At 38.8% G+C, this 12,584-nt stretch overlaps 1 protein-coding gene across 1 annotated transcript; it reads left to right on the top strand.

The window, feature by feature from the left end:
- Positions 1–551: 551 nt before the first annotated feature.
- gprc5c (G protein-coupled receptor, class C, group 5, member C) lies at positions 552–7,441 on the top strand. Its single transcript, XM_058406981.1, has 5 exons — positions 552–845; positions 2,573–3,614; positions 5,043–5,143; positions 5,248–5,367; positions 6,450–7,441. The coding sequence occupies exons 2-5, from the start codon at positions 2,585–2,587 to the stop codon at positions 6,480–6,482; spliced, it is 1,284 nt and encodes a 427-aa protein (XP_058262964.1). The 5' UTR covers positions 552–845; positions 2,573–2,584; the 3' UTR covers positions 6,483–7,441.
- The last annotated feature ends 5,143 nt before the right edge of the window (positions 7,442–12,584 follow it).

The raw sequence follows: 12,584 nt of genomic DNA, 5'->3' as shown, positions 1-12,584 counted from the left end.
TTCAAGGAATTTCTACTGATCTAAATCTGCATTAGGATTTTCTTTTTGGTAAAAGCTGCCTTGTGACAATGTCAATTGTTTAAAACCACTATCCTCTTTTGGGTGACAGCAGAGGAGAATGATTATAAATCATTACTCTTCTACAACTGTTTAACCTAAACTCAAACACTTGTGTGTGTTGAAACGAATAGGAGTCCTGGATTAAGCACAGGACATTCTTCAGTCTGATTACAGCACCAGCTCTTAGGATCTACATTAGCCACTGTGTAGCACTTGAGCAAAAATTGCAAAGATTGCATTAACTATTGGGATCAGTGTGTGTGTGTGTGTGTGTGTGTGTTTCCATTATTATGTGTGTGTTTCCATTATTATGTGCCTTAATTCCATTAAGGCACAAAGCAGAGAGGACTGAAAGACAGTGATTACAGTGTGACAAAACATATCTACTTTAAATATTTCACAGAAAAACACCTATCAGGCTGAAGTTATCTCGCTTGGAGTGCACGATTTCACGCCGCGCGCGCGCGCTCCTACGAGCACGCGCGCGCGCCCCCGCGCCTCGTTAGTGAGGTAGCAGGTTCGCCACGACAGTATCAGTGAAGAGCACGGCAGATTACAACAAAACCTGTTCGGACCAGCGCTTATGAAGATATGAAGTGAAACACAAAAAAGTGGACCACTTGGACGGGTTTAAAAACCTTCCTTCGTCAACTTTAGCCACCCATTTTGTCTTCGCAATGTAAAAAGATTTCTTTCACACACTGAACTAAAGTGATTGAGAAAGGATAATTAAACAGAGGAGCAGAGTAGCGGAGCAGTTCATCTCTTACTACAGCCACGGTCAAGTAAGTCCACTTTACTTCATAAGAACATGCTTTATTGAGTAACTCGAGAATAAAATCCTCTTTATTCTTTACAATTAAGGTCAATCGTGACAGGACAGTGTTTATTCTAACTTTTTTTTTTTTTTTTTTTTGTTACTGAATTACTTGTAGCTTAACACGTGAATAGGCTCCGACAGTCGGAGCAAGATTTTACGCATATTTAATGCAAAGTGAATGTTTTGGCTAAAGTTTACAGTGCCGGTGTGGCGGTGTGTACGATTTCAGACGAGAAATTTTTCCCAATTTTTTTTACTGCGTCTAAATAAAACAGATCTATTTCATCAAACACCCAGTGTGCTACTTTGTTGATTTACGCAGGTGTGTATTGAGCTTTTCTTTGTCCCGCCTCTACCCGAATCTGATTGGGTATCGCTCAGCGATTTTGTGTTCTGATTGGTGCGAAAAACTGTCCGTCAAACATAACGCAACTCAATTTTAGTTTAGAAGGTTAACGGATAGGATTAACTAAATTGTTAGTTTACATTATTTTAATATTACTAGTTTTTTACACCTGTGTGTGTGTGTGAATGACTTTAGGTTAACTCTTGCAGTGTATTAAGATTAATTAACTCTAACAGTTTAGGGTTATATGATGTTTTTAATTGTCTAGAAATCAGTGTGGTAGTTGATGTTAAACTAATTATTTTACCAATATATCTAGTGTATATTCAACTGTGGATATGACAGACACACAGAGATCAGAATTGTTAATAGGAAATGACATGAATGTTTTGAATAAACAAAGATAGTCCTGTTAAAGCGGAACAGCTATAAATCCTGAAGAAGTGTTTCAGGGCGCCTGTGCAAAGAGAAAGAAGGAGGTGCAATGTCCTCCATCGAGATACAACAATTCAGGTTTTGTGTATACGCCATTGCACCTCAGGAGTGTTTCAGGACTTATTCCAGCTGTGTGTTATTCCGTCAAATGCTACCAAATGAAGCTCTTCAGGCTGAGACGAATTACATATGCTTAGACGAATTACATACGTTACTGACCAGCAGTGTTTAAAACCATTTTCTCTAACCAAAAAAGTGTCCTACAAGAAGATCTGGCTTATGGCTTCAAATCATCTGCACTTTTTCCCTGATTTTGTTAAAAAGGTGCATTGTTCAAGCTTTTGCTTAAATTATTCCAAAGCTCTAAAGCCAACACTATTCTTGGAAAGCCCAAACACACAAAGGGATTCTGTACCATAACACACATCTTTCTAGAACAATGGTTTTGTCTGTGTCTGAATCTGTTTTTTTTTTTTTTTTAAAAAAAACACAACTAATAAAAAAAGGAAACCTGTCCTGATCTCTCCAAGAATGCCTCAAACCTACCCTTGGGAAAAAAGTCAATATTGTGTAAAACTCATGAATGATTTACAGAGCTCTGTGGATCAACGCCAGGTCTAGATATTCCTGTTCTCAGGGCGAGACCTTCTGTGGTGTTCCCATACACATTCATACACGCAGTCACACATCTGGGCAGGGCATCTCTTTCAAGCATGCACGAACATGTGATTATTTAAAACGAATGTTCAGATTGTCTTCAGTTTCTGATCTCCCTCATTGGGTGTTTTGTCTCATTTTCATTGTAAAGATCATTGTCTCTTATTTAGAAGCTCAGTATTGCCTTCTCTGTCTGCTCTGTCTATCTGCTTCTCTTGGTTGATGTTTGGTGTCTTATTTGTGTCTGAACGCAGGTGACCTCAGCCATGGATTGCTTCACTCCCAGATCTTTCTGGAACCTTCTACTTGCCCTGATTGTTGCATTTGTGCCTGGCTCAACAGGGGCACCACAGGGTTGCGGCTCCAACGTGAGCGCTATCTACTATAACCTGTGTGATCTTGGTTTAGTTTGGGGCATCGTTTTGGAGGCATTCGCCACAGCTGGAGTGTTGGTAAGCCTCATACTGCTGATGGTTGTCCTTGCCAGCCTGCCATTTATGTCAGACGACAGGCGGCGCAGGTCAGTACCACTGGACATTGGCTTACTTGTGGGCACTCTGGGCCTCTTTGGGCTGGCATTTGCCTTCATTGTGGGCCAGGACTTTGCCACATGTACCTCACGCCGCTTCCTGTTTGGCGTGTTGTTTGCTGCCTGCTTCTCCTGCCTTCTTATGAAAGCCATAAATCTCAACATCCTGTCCAGGTACAACAAGGCACCCCGAGCCTGGGCACTATGCCTTGGAGCCTTGGCGCTTTGGTTGGTCGAAGTGATCATCAACACAGAATGGTTGATTATCACCATGGTCCGCCAGCCCATTAACGTCACCTCTGGACCAACTGTGCCATGCTTAATTGCCAACAAAGACTTTGTAATGGCTCTTATTTATGTTATGGTCCTACTGGTGGCTTTCATTGTGGCATCAATACCTATCCTGTTCGGGGAACACCAGCGCTGGCACAAGGACGGAGTCTTCATCCTGCTCACTGGAATGTTCTCCCTCGGCATTTGGGTTGCATGGATAGTCATGTACACGTACGGCAACGGCAAGCACGGCAGCCCCGCGTGGAACGACCCGACCCTCACTATAGCACTGGTGGCCAATGCCTGGGTTTTCCTGCTCCTTTACACAGTGCCCGAGCTGTGCCATGTGACCGACAATACAGACGAGGTATCATCACTCCCCACAGATGTCTATTCAAACCATGGCATAGGGTACGAGAACATCCTGAAAGAGCAAGGCACACAGAGCATGTTTATGGAAAATAAGGCCTTCTCTATGGACGAACCCAAAACAGGTACACGATTGTGTTTTTTTTTTTTTTGTTTTGTTTTGTTTTGTTTTTCATTTCCGTTGTTTTGCTCTGTGCTTTGCAGGTGATTTTATAAGCTGCTTTCCTGATTTCCATGGGTCACATTCCTAGCATTTATACAACACTGCAGACTTGTTGTGATGTTTCGGCATGATCAAATGAATAATGAACATGTTTTCTTAAATACAAAATCCTAGAGATTTTTAAAAATTTGTTTCAATCTGTTAAGTTAAAATAATTATTAACTTAAAAAAACACACACAGTCATGGCTCATTAGCTGAGTAATGCATTCAAACTGGCGAGCTTTGTGACAGATTTATTGCAGTAAAACATACTCCAGAAACCAATTTAAAATGGATGACAGAATGATTAAATAGAAGGACTTTAAAAAAGCGCAAGATACAGAAAGCTGGGTTCTGCCAAAGTCTGCTGCTTACACTACTGAATATGATACGCCGATGTTTGAAGTGGTGTCTGTAATGGCAGAAGACGAGTCTTTAGATCACATTGTTCTGCAGATGCCCTGTCTCTCTCCTTTTCTCTCACATCCTGTTTCATTGATCATCAATTAGCATACATTTCTGGATTATACAGGGCAAATATTAAAAAGTCAACATCATGCTGTCATGCTATTTTATTTAGTGTTTGCTAAGCCATTTCGATTGTGAAAACAAAACAGTTCGTCACATTAAGCCAGTTTTTCCATTTTAGCCCAATGCCTCAGGGCCGTGTGCATGATTGCATTACTCAGTGAAGAGCAAAGTGAGCACGCACCAAACCCTGGGTAATGGCGGTCAATATGGCTAACACATTTCAAAGAACAATGATTCAGATCTCGGTTTGTTTACTCTCACATCTCCACCGAGACTGAGGTGTGGCTATACCGTCATGCCGGTCAGGCATTTCACAGCGGCAGAGGACATTTCCCTTCCAGTGTTACTACCCGCCTTCCTGACAAGGATACAGCAATATTTTACTGCTTTCATATCATACCATAATGTGAATGACTCTTCCATTGGATGCATTAAAGCTAATTACATTGTTGCCCATTTTTCATTTTATTTAGCTTTAGCACATATTTGTTATAATGATCTTACAATTAGTCATCGAATAAGCCCATGTCTAATTATCAAGCTGCTATTGGTTAGGCTTCACATAGGCTGTGATAAATTACACTTGATGTACATGATGAGGCATGCTGCTACAAGAAAAATAACTAACAGTGGGTTGGTGTTACCTCTCCCACCAAATGCCTGCACCAGCATTAAAGACTGACTTGTTATAATTTGTTTCCAGTTTAATTACATTAGATTTTGTGGAATGTCTGTGAAACATGTTAGCTCTTGTTGTCAACAATGGAACTTTGTTTTTACCTGGATTTCTCACTCTGACTTTTTACTGTGTGTTATCAGGTAACAAGCCATTGTCTCCATATAGTGGCTATAACGGACAGATGCGTAGCTCCGTGTACCAGCCCACAGAGCTCGCAATTATCACCAAAGGAGTGACGAATGTGAGTAGCAGTATTTACCTGTCCTGTTTTGCCTATGCAAATTCACATTCAACAATACTATTTTTACACAGCTTATTTGTCCCTCTTCATACTTGTGGCTTTAGCTCCAGGTGGACCATTCTTATGATACTTCAATCCCACGAGCTTCTCTCGTCTCTCAACCCAGTCAGAGCGGCAACATCAGCCCGAACCTGTCCGACATCGGACGGCGACCCGTCACTAACGTATGCAGCTCTGTGATCATACCTCGTCTTTCCGATTTCCTTGTATTGTTCTTGTAGAGCCATCACCTCTGGGGCTTCCCCGCTGATCTACCATGCCCTCACTCCTGTCTTACTTTTATTATTTGTCAGGAGCTCCTGTTTTTCAGTCTATCCTGATTCTTCCTATTTCTCTCTCACTCTCAACTTCCTCATCATTTACTCTTGCAGTGTCATGTTCCGTTCTGGAAATCCTTTCTTTTTCCACATTTTTTCTGCACCTGATATCTGATCCAGCAGTCAGATTTGTGTTGTGGAAGACACTCAAGCTAGAGAACACTACTCAAGTCAGGGCGTAAGCACTGGACAGTCCTACTTGATTGCAGGGTGTTGTCATCCGGCATTCTTTTTTTTCCTCACTTCTTCCTTACGTTTTCAATGCTTTCGTGACTCTTTTTTTTTCTTCTTTCTGCTTTGTTTGAAAAGGAAACTAACTACCTGAGAGAATCCCTGTTTTGGGAAATGGAATTTGCATTGTTCAGGCGTCCAGAATAAATCTTGTTGTTTGCATGGATTATAAATGTCTATAGTTAGACATACACATTGGAGTGCTGCATGTGAAGGACAGAGTGGAATACTTGAATCAGAACCCAGTCTGGGCTTGTGCACATGGATTTGCAAAATGAAACCCTGCAAATAAGGAGCCAATCTCGTATCATATCTGAAAGGGATTTATCTACTGATCAGCTTTTTGAATGAAGCCTTTTGTAGCCAACCACTAGCATATATAATTTGGGGGGTTTTGCAACTTGCATTTCATTGCCTTCACACTGCAGATATAAATAAGGTGTTCTGTTTCCTCCAGTCACATTGAACAAATCTCGTTACTCTGAGAGAAGGAGTCCGGCTCTAAAAATACCTCAAGTCTCTCAATAGTAGATTAAAAAGGCCAAAGTGCATACATATTTCATCAATTAATTATGGATTAGGTTGAGTGTATTGAACAAGGAGGACAAAAACTTGATGTATGAAGTAAACAGAATTGTAAGATGCTACCTTCATGTCTATTAAAAATAAAAACTTTCTTTTCCTGTTCTTCTCTGTAGGGTAATGGCCTGCAGTGGAAATCACAGTGGTGAATCTAGCCAAGACTTCCTGCTCTGGGTGCCTTACCCTGTTCTTTCTTTCTTTCTTTTTTTTTTTTTTAAACAACAAAGTTTCATTATGTTTTTACCTTGGCCATGGACCGTAGAAGCTTCACCATGGAATGGCTAGGTATCCATTTGCCCATTAGAGACAATATATGGGCATTTTGTCCACAGTGAACCTGAATAAGAAATTCAGCCCAGGAGGTGAGACTGTAGAGTTGGATGTAGGACTGATCATGGAGACTGTTCATGTATTACCCAGTGACTGTCTTTGCTACTCCAGTACTATGCATTTACCGAAGAAACGTGCGCATGATGAATGGTACTTCACTTTGATTCGTAATAATGTGAAATACTCAGCCTGTTACTGGCTTCATACACTCAGAAAAGAAAATAGCTGTAGCTTTGCTTGTTATTGGGGTGGTATCCACAAGAGTACATCTCAAACTGACTTTTTAACATAATGGACTGTAAGTTCTTAAACTACTAAACATACTACTCTAGTGCACAGTTTAATACCTTTTTTTTGTGAGACTGTATGTCTGAAATTGTTCATCCATCTACATACCCAGAAAAAGGTACTAAACTGTCCATTTCATGGTACACACTTTTGTATGCATGAATATAAATTCTGTGTACTGTTAATACGTATCTTTTATCTTGTATAGCTCAAATAAGGTACGTCATTGGACCTTTCGGATCACCGTCGTGTGTTGATTTGTATCTTTATCATACCTTTTTTTGTTTTTCCTGACAGTGAAGCTTACAGCAGCATTTCTGTGCAGTAGGTATGTTATGATTGCGATCATTTTAATAGTGCCTAATTGAATCAATGTTGTATTGTAAAGGTTTAAAGCTAAAATGTGTTCAGTATTGCAACACATTACTCGAAGAAGATTTCTCCAATGATTGTAATACCACCAGGCGATTAAACTGGACTGAATAAGAAACACGTGTATATGTGAGATATGTACACACACACACACACACACACACACACAAAGTAAAATGGTTCATTAATAGTTGTGTGTGTATATAGATATATTTTTGTGTGCGTATGTATGTGCATGAGCGTGGTTTGTTCTCTTCATTTCCGTGAAGACAGTCAAAGTCCTGACTGTGTTTGAAAGATAAGATCCCAAAGAGAAATGTATCAAACGGAAAAATTCCCATCCATCATGGGCAGCGCACACAAAATTTACATAGCCACAGCAGATAAGTCACACTTACCTACACCTCACCTACAGTCTTTCCTACCTACCGGCTTAGACACATCTGTCCGATCAAGCAGATTGCAGCATGAGGTTTTTTAAGGGCAACCAATTATAGGTTTGCATTTAAGACCTTTTTTATGAGGTAGATTTTAGGCAAAATATGGCTTTGTTATTACTAGATATCAGATAAGAGCACATTAATTAATACACTCAATGGTGCCATGTCACATGAATTTATGGAATGTGTGCCAGTGTCTATTGTGCACTTTGTTATATTATATATATTTATTTATATATATTTATATATATATATATATATATATATATATATATATATATAGATATATAGATATAGATATATAGATATAGATATATAGATATAGATATATAGATATAGATATATAGATATAGATATATAGATATACATACACTCATACACTGTGTAGTGTGTATGTATAAGAGAGACTTATTTTTATCTGAAGAGGACAAAACATTATTTCTAGTCTATTATTTTTTATTGTTCCATTGTGCACTAAGCCTTTACTGTGCACCACACCTTATTTGTGCGAGATGCACTGAATGATTTAAGCCATGGGCAGATTTTAAGATTCAAGAAGCTTTTATTGTCATTTCAACCACATATAGCTGACGCAGTACATAGTGAAATGAAACGACGTTTCTCCAGGACCCTGGTGCTACATAAACATACAACATAAAGTTTAAACACAAAAAAAGCTAGGACAGAAGTTTGTCTTAGCCACATAAAGTGCAAAGTGTGCAGCTAGGTGCAAACAGAGCAACGACAAGACAGTGCAAAAACAATAAGTACAAAAAAGACAACACAAAAAACACAGGACACTTGGTGCCGAAAAAGAGAACATGTGCAATGAAATGTTAATGGAATGAAATAAAATGAAATAATGTACAACATTTGAGAACTGTAGAAAAAAACAATAACATATATGATTATAACATATATATATATATATAGCTGCCTGACAACACGTCTTGTGCAAAACTGCACTAGCAGCGGTTGAGGTAGTGCAAATAGAAATAAACATAAATATAGCAGCGGATGAAATATTAACATTGAGGTAGTGCAATAAGTAATGAACTTTATGAAAGTATTTTCCCTCACTATGTTTGTGTATAAATATTTAAATTCAGGGAATGTTCTTTTAAAAATAATCGTAAAGACCAAGGGCCATTTCTTGAGTAAAAGGTAATAGAATGTGTACAAGAAATTAACAACATGGATAATGAGGTCTGACGATGAACAAGTGAAATATGAGAGGCATTTTATAAATGCATTTAGTTTGCATTTAGTCACGACTGGAAACCCAACCGGGAACCGGAAGAACAGTTGGTAGAAATTATACAGTCGATTAAATATAAAACATTACAGTAACATCCTTGTGTGGTTTTATACTAACATTAAAAGGACAACCCAATAATATCTATGCCAGAGATTATTATTGTCATTCTACACTATTATTCATGTATTTTTGTGTCCTAGATTGAGCCTGTTATTTATTGACTTCTGCTTTATTTTCTTATAACCTTGAGCAGCATAAGCCTGCCCTTCTCTTTCTATCTATCTGTCTGTCCTGTCTACATATCGAATGTTCAGCACTTGTGGTAAAATGGGAAGCTGAAACTCTAGGTAATGTAATAGGTTCCACATATTTGGCCCAGCAATAAACCACAGAACTGAGGGGATGGACAAGTTTGAAAAGCATCATGATTCCAGGGTGTGTTTACAAGGTCCTTTAATTTGATATACAATATAGAGAGACTAGTTCCTTCTTACCTTCTTTCCTTCTTCTTATCAACCCAAAACATCAACATTGCTTTTTATTTCCTTTGAAACAAATGTGACCTCACCCTCTAGCAGACTGTTCACTAGTCACTACAGTCAGTGTTACTCAAGGCTAAGATATTCACTTCTATGTTTGTGGGTAAAAAGACATGAAACCTCTTTGATAAATAATGGATCAAGCTTGAAATGTGCTAGAGTGAACGTTATTCAATTAAAAATAATCAGCAAAAGATAAAAAATATATATACAGATACATTATTCTAAAAGCTTATTACGTTAGTAAGCTATTTGTTAAACATAATTATATCATTTCAAACGCCCCGTTAGCAAAACTGTGACGCACATTGTTGTCACCCGCGGCTAATGTCACTAAATACATTGTTACAGGTTCAACCCTGAAATTGGCTCCACCTACTTCACTTAGTTCCATAGAGCTTTACAAAGCAACCCACAACCTGTAAATGTATTCTAGATATTCGTTTCATGTTCCAAATAAGGCCTGCAGAAGAACCTGTGCTACAGAGGACACATAATTGAAGTCACTTTAGCATTTCAAACAAACAAAGGAATCAAAGCCAAACTAACAAAACAGCATCATAGTTGCATTTATGCAATATAATGGAGATCTTTTAATAGTGTAAGGACTTAAGATTCGGGATGTTTGCTGCTTCTGACTTACCAGAACACCACAGTGATGAGGTGTCACACCCTTTTACCTCTCCGGGGTCAAGTTTAGCCAACTCTATTTAGATGCAGTGCCGCTATGTATATATTCAGTATACTGGAACAAGAACTGCAGTTCTATATTAATATGTATGGAGAAGAAACATCTCATACTCATGAGTTAAATCCTTTTAAAAGACAATTCAAGAAGCTTTTATTGTCATTTCAATCATATACACCAATTAGGCATAACAATATGACCACCTGCATAATATTATGTTGATCCCCTTTTGCTGCCAAAACAGCCCTGACCCATCATGCACTGTGTATTCTGACACCTTTCTATCAGAACCAGCATTAACCCTTTTCAGCAATTTGAACAGCAGTAGCTCGTCTGTTGGATCGGATCACACGGGCCAGCCTTCACTCCCCACGTGCATCAGTGAGCCTTGGCTGGCCTTGACCCTGTCACCGGTTCACCACTGTTCCTTCCTTGGACCTTTTTGGATAGATACTGACCACTGCAGACCGGGAACACCCCACAAGAGCTGCAGTTTTGGAGATGCTCTGATCCAGTCGTCTAGCCATCACAATTTGGCCCTTGTCAAACTCACTCAAATCCTTACGCTCGTCCATTTTTCCTGCTTCTAACACATCAACTTTGAGGACAAAATTTTCACTGCCTAATATATCCCACCCACTAACAGGTGCCATGATGAGATCATCAATGTTACTCACTTCACTTCTCACTGCTCATAATGTTATGCCTGATCTGTGTATAGCTGATGCAATACATAGTGAAATGAAACAACGTTTTTCCAAGACCATGATGCAACATAAAACAACACAGAGCTAAGGACTTAAAGTAAGTTGTCCTAGCCGCATAAAGTTCAACGTATGCAACCTAGTGCAAACACTACAGGACAAATACACAGAAATGTGCCACGTCATAATTACTTATTACATGAGCATAACAAAAATCTGTTATCCATCCAATAGTGCTAATAGAAATAATTCTTCCCCTATCTAAATCTTAAATGAGTCCTCATTGCTTGAAATGTATTACTGTATTCGTTCATCATGTTTTCCTCCACACTGGTCATTTGTTTATCTCATATGCAACTGGTTAATTCTAATGCTAATGGCATTACACCTATACTTATAGACAGATTCACGTCTCTCCTCTGGGTTACTGTGTAGTGAGCAAACAGAAGTGTTATAACTGGTCATTTAAAATATTCATGATCTGTCCTTTTGTGTAATTTGTGTGTTGATTGAACAGTGTATGCTAGTTTCTCCTCCATTAGCATTTTGGAAGAGGGAAAAACAGATGATAGAGTTAAATAGTGTAAAAATGTTTAGGCAAGATTCGGATGACTGCCCCGTTTCACTGCCCTGTCAAATAGGATATTGGTCAGGACTAATCACAGGCAATGAGAGCCAGCAAACTACTGCTTTCTGTTAGCCTACAGGTTCAAAATGAAAAGTATTTACAACCTTACTGTACTTCCTTGATATAACCAACACCAATGCAAATCAACTGAATGAGGTAGAAATACTTCTGTTTTTGAATTCAGTCTCACACCTTTAAGCACTCATCACCCTTAAGGCTTTGGTGATTTTTTTTTTTTTTACACATACCTTACATATCTTTTTTTCCTTATTTGGTATCTTAAACACAAGCATCTGGTTTCCAAAACATTTCTATCATTTAAGTGTCCGCCCACAGCAGAAGGCAAATACATCAAGACAAAGAAGTAACGAAGATGTAAGTAATTTGTTAATTAAAATGAAACAGCATAGTTTAAGTAGTATGTAATAACACTATACAGTGAATTTTTGTATTTTGTGAGATTTACCGCATTCATAGTAAAACACTCTTGGGTTTTTCTTTTGGAAGCATGATTAATTGACTTTATAGGGTTAGGAGTGTGTTTATGGGAATTTTTGACCATTCCTCTAGAAGCACATTTGTGAGGTCAGGCACTGATGTTGGACGAGAAGGCCTGGCTCACAGTCTCCGCTCTAATTCATCCCAAAGGTGTTCTATCGGATTGAGGTCAGGACTCCTCCACACCAAACTCACTCACCCATGTCTTTATGGACCTTGCTTTGTGCGCTGGTGTGCAGTCATGTTAGAACAGGAAGTGCCCATCCCCAAACTGTTCCCACAAAGTTGGGAGCATGAAATTGTCCAAAATGTCTTGGTATGCTGAAGCATTAAGAGTTCCTTTCACTGGCACTAAGGGGCCGAGCCCAACTCCTGAATTCAATGATTTGGAGGGGTGTCCCAAAACTTTTGGCAATATAGTGTACATTCTAGTAATAAAGCAATTGATTATATTTTTGGATGTAATGAACCATATATCTGTGAAATATTGCATTAGAATTTTCTAA

The sequence above is a fragment of the Hemibagrus wyckioides genome, linkage group LG13, assembly GCF_019097595.1.
Source record: "Hemibagrus wyckioides isolate EC202008001 linkage group LG13, SWU_Hwy_1.0, whole genome shotgun sequence".
NCBI classification, from domain to species: domain Eukaryota; kingdom Metazoa; phylum Chordata; class Actinopteri; order Siluriformes; family Bagridae; genus Hemibagrus; species Hemibagrus wyckioides.
This window is presented reverse-complemented; position numbering and strand designations above follow the sequence as displayed.

What these genes read in the sequence shown, in the direction of transcription:
- gprc5c (XM_058406981.1), top strand. Translation starts at nt 2,585, where the DNA reads ATGGATTGCTTCACTCCCAGATCTTTCTGGAACCTTCTACTTGCCCTG. An exon ending in TCACCAAAGGAGTGACGAAT is followed by an intron (nt 5,144 to 5,247) that starts GTGAGTAGCAGT and finishes TTGTGGCTTTAG; the next exon opens with CTCCAGGTGGACCATTCTTA. An exon ending in GACGGCGACCCGTCACTAAC is followed by an intron (nt 5,368 to 6,449) that starts GTATGCAGCTCT and finishes TCTTCTCTGTAG; the next exon opens with GGTAATGGCCTGCAGTGGAA.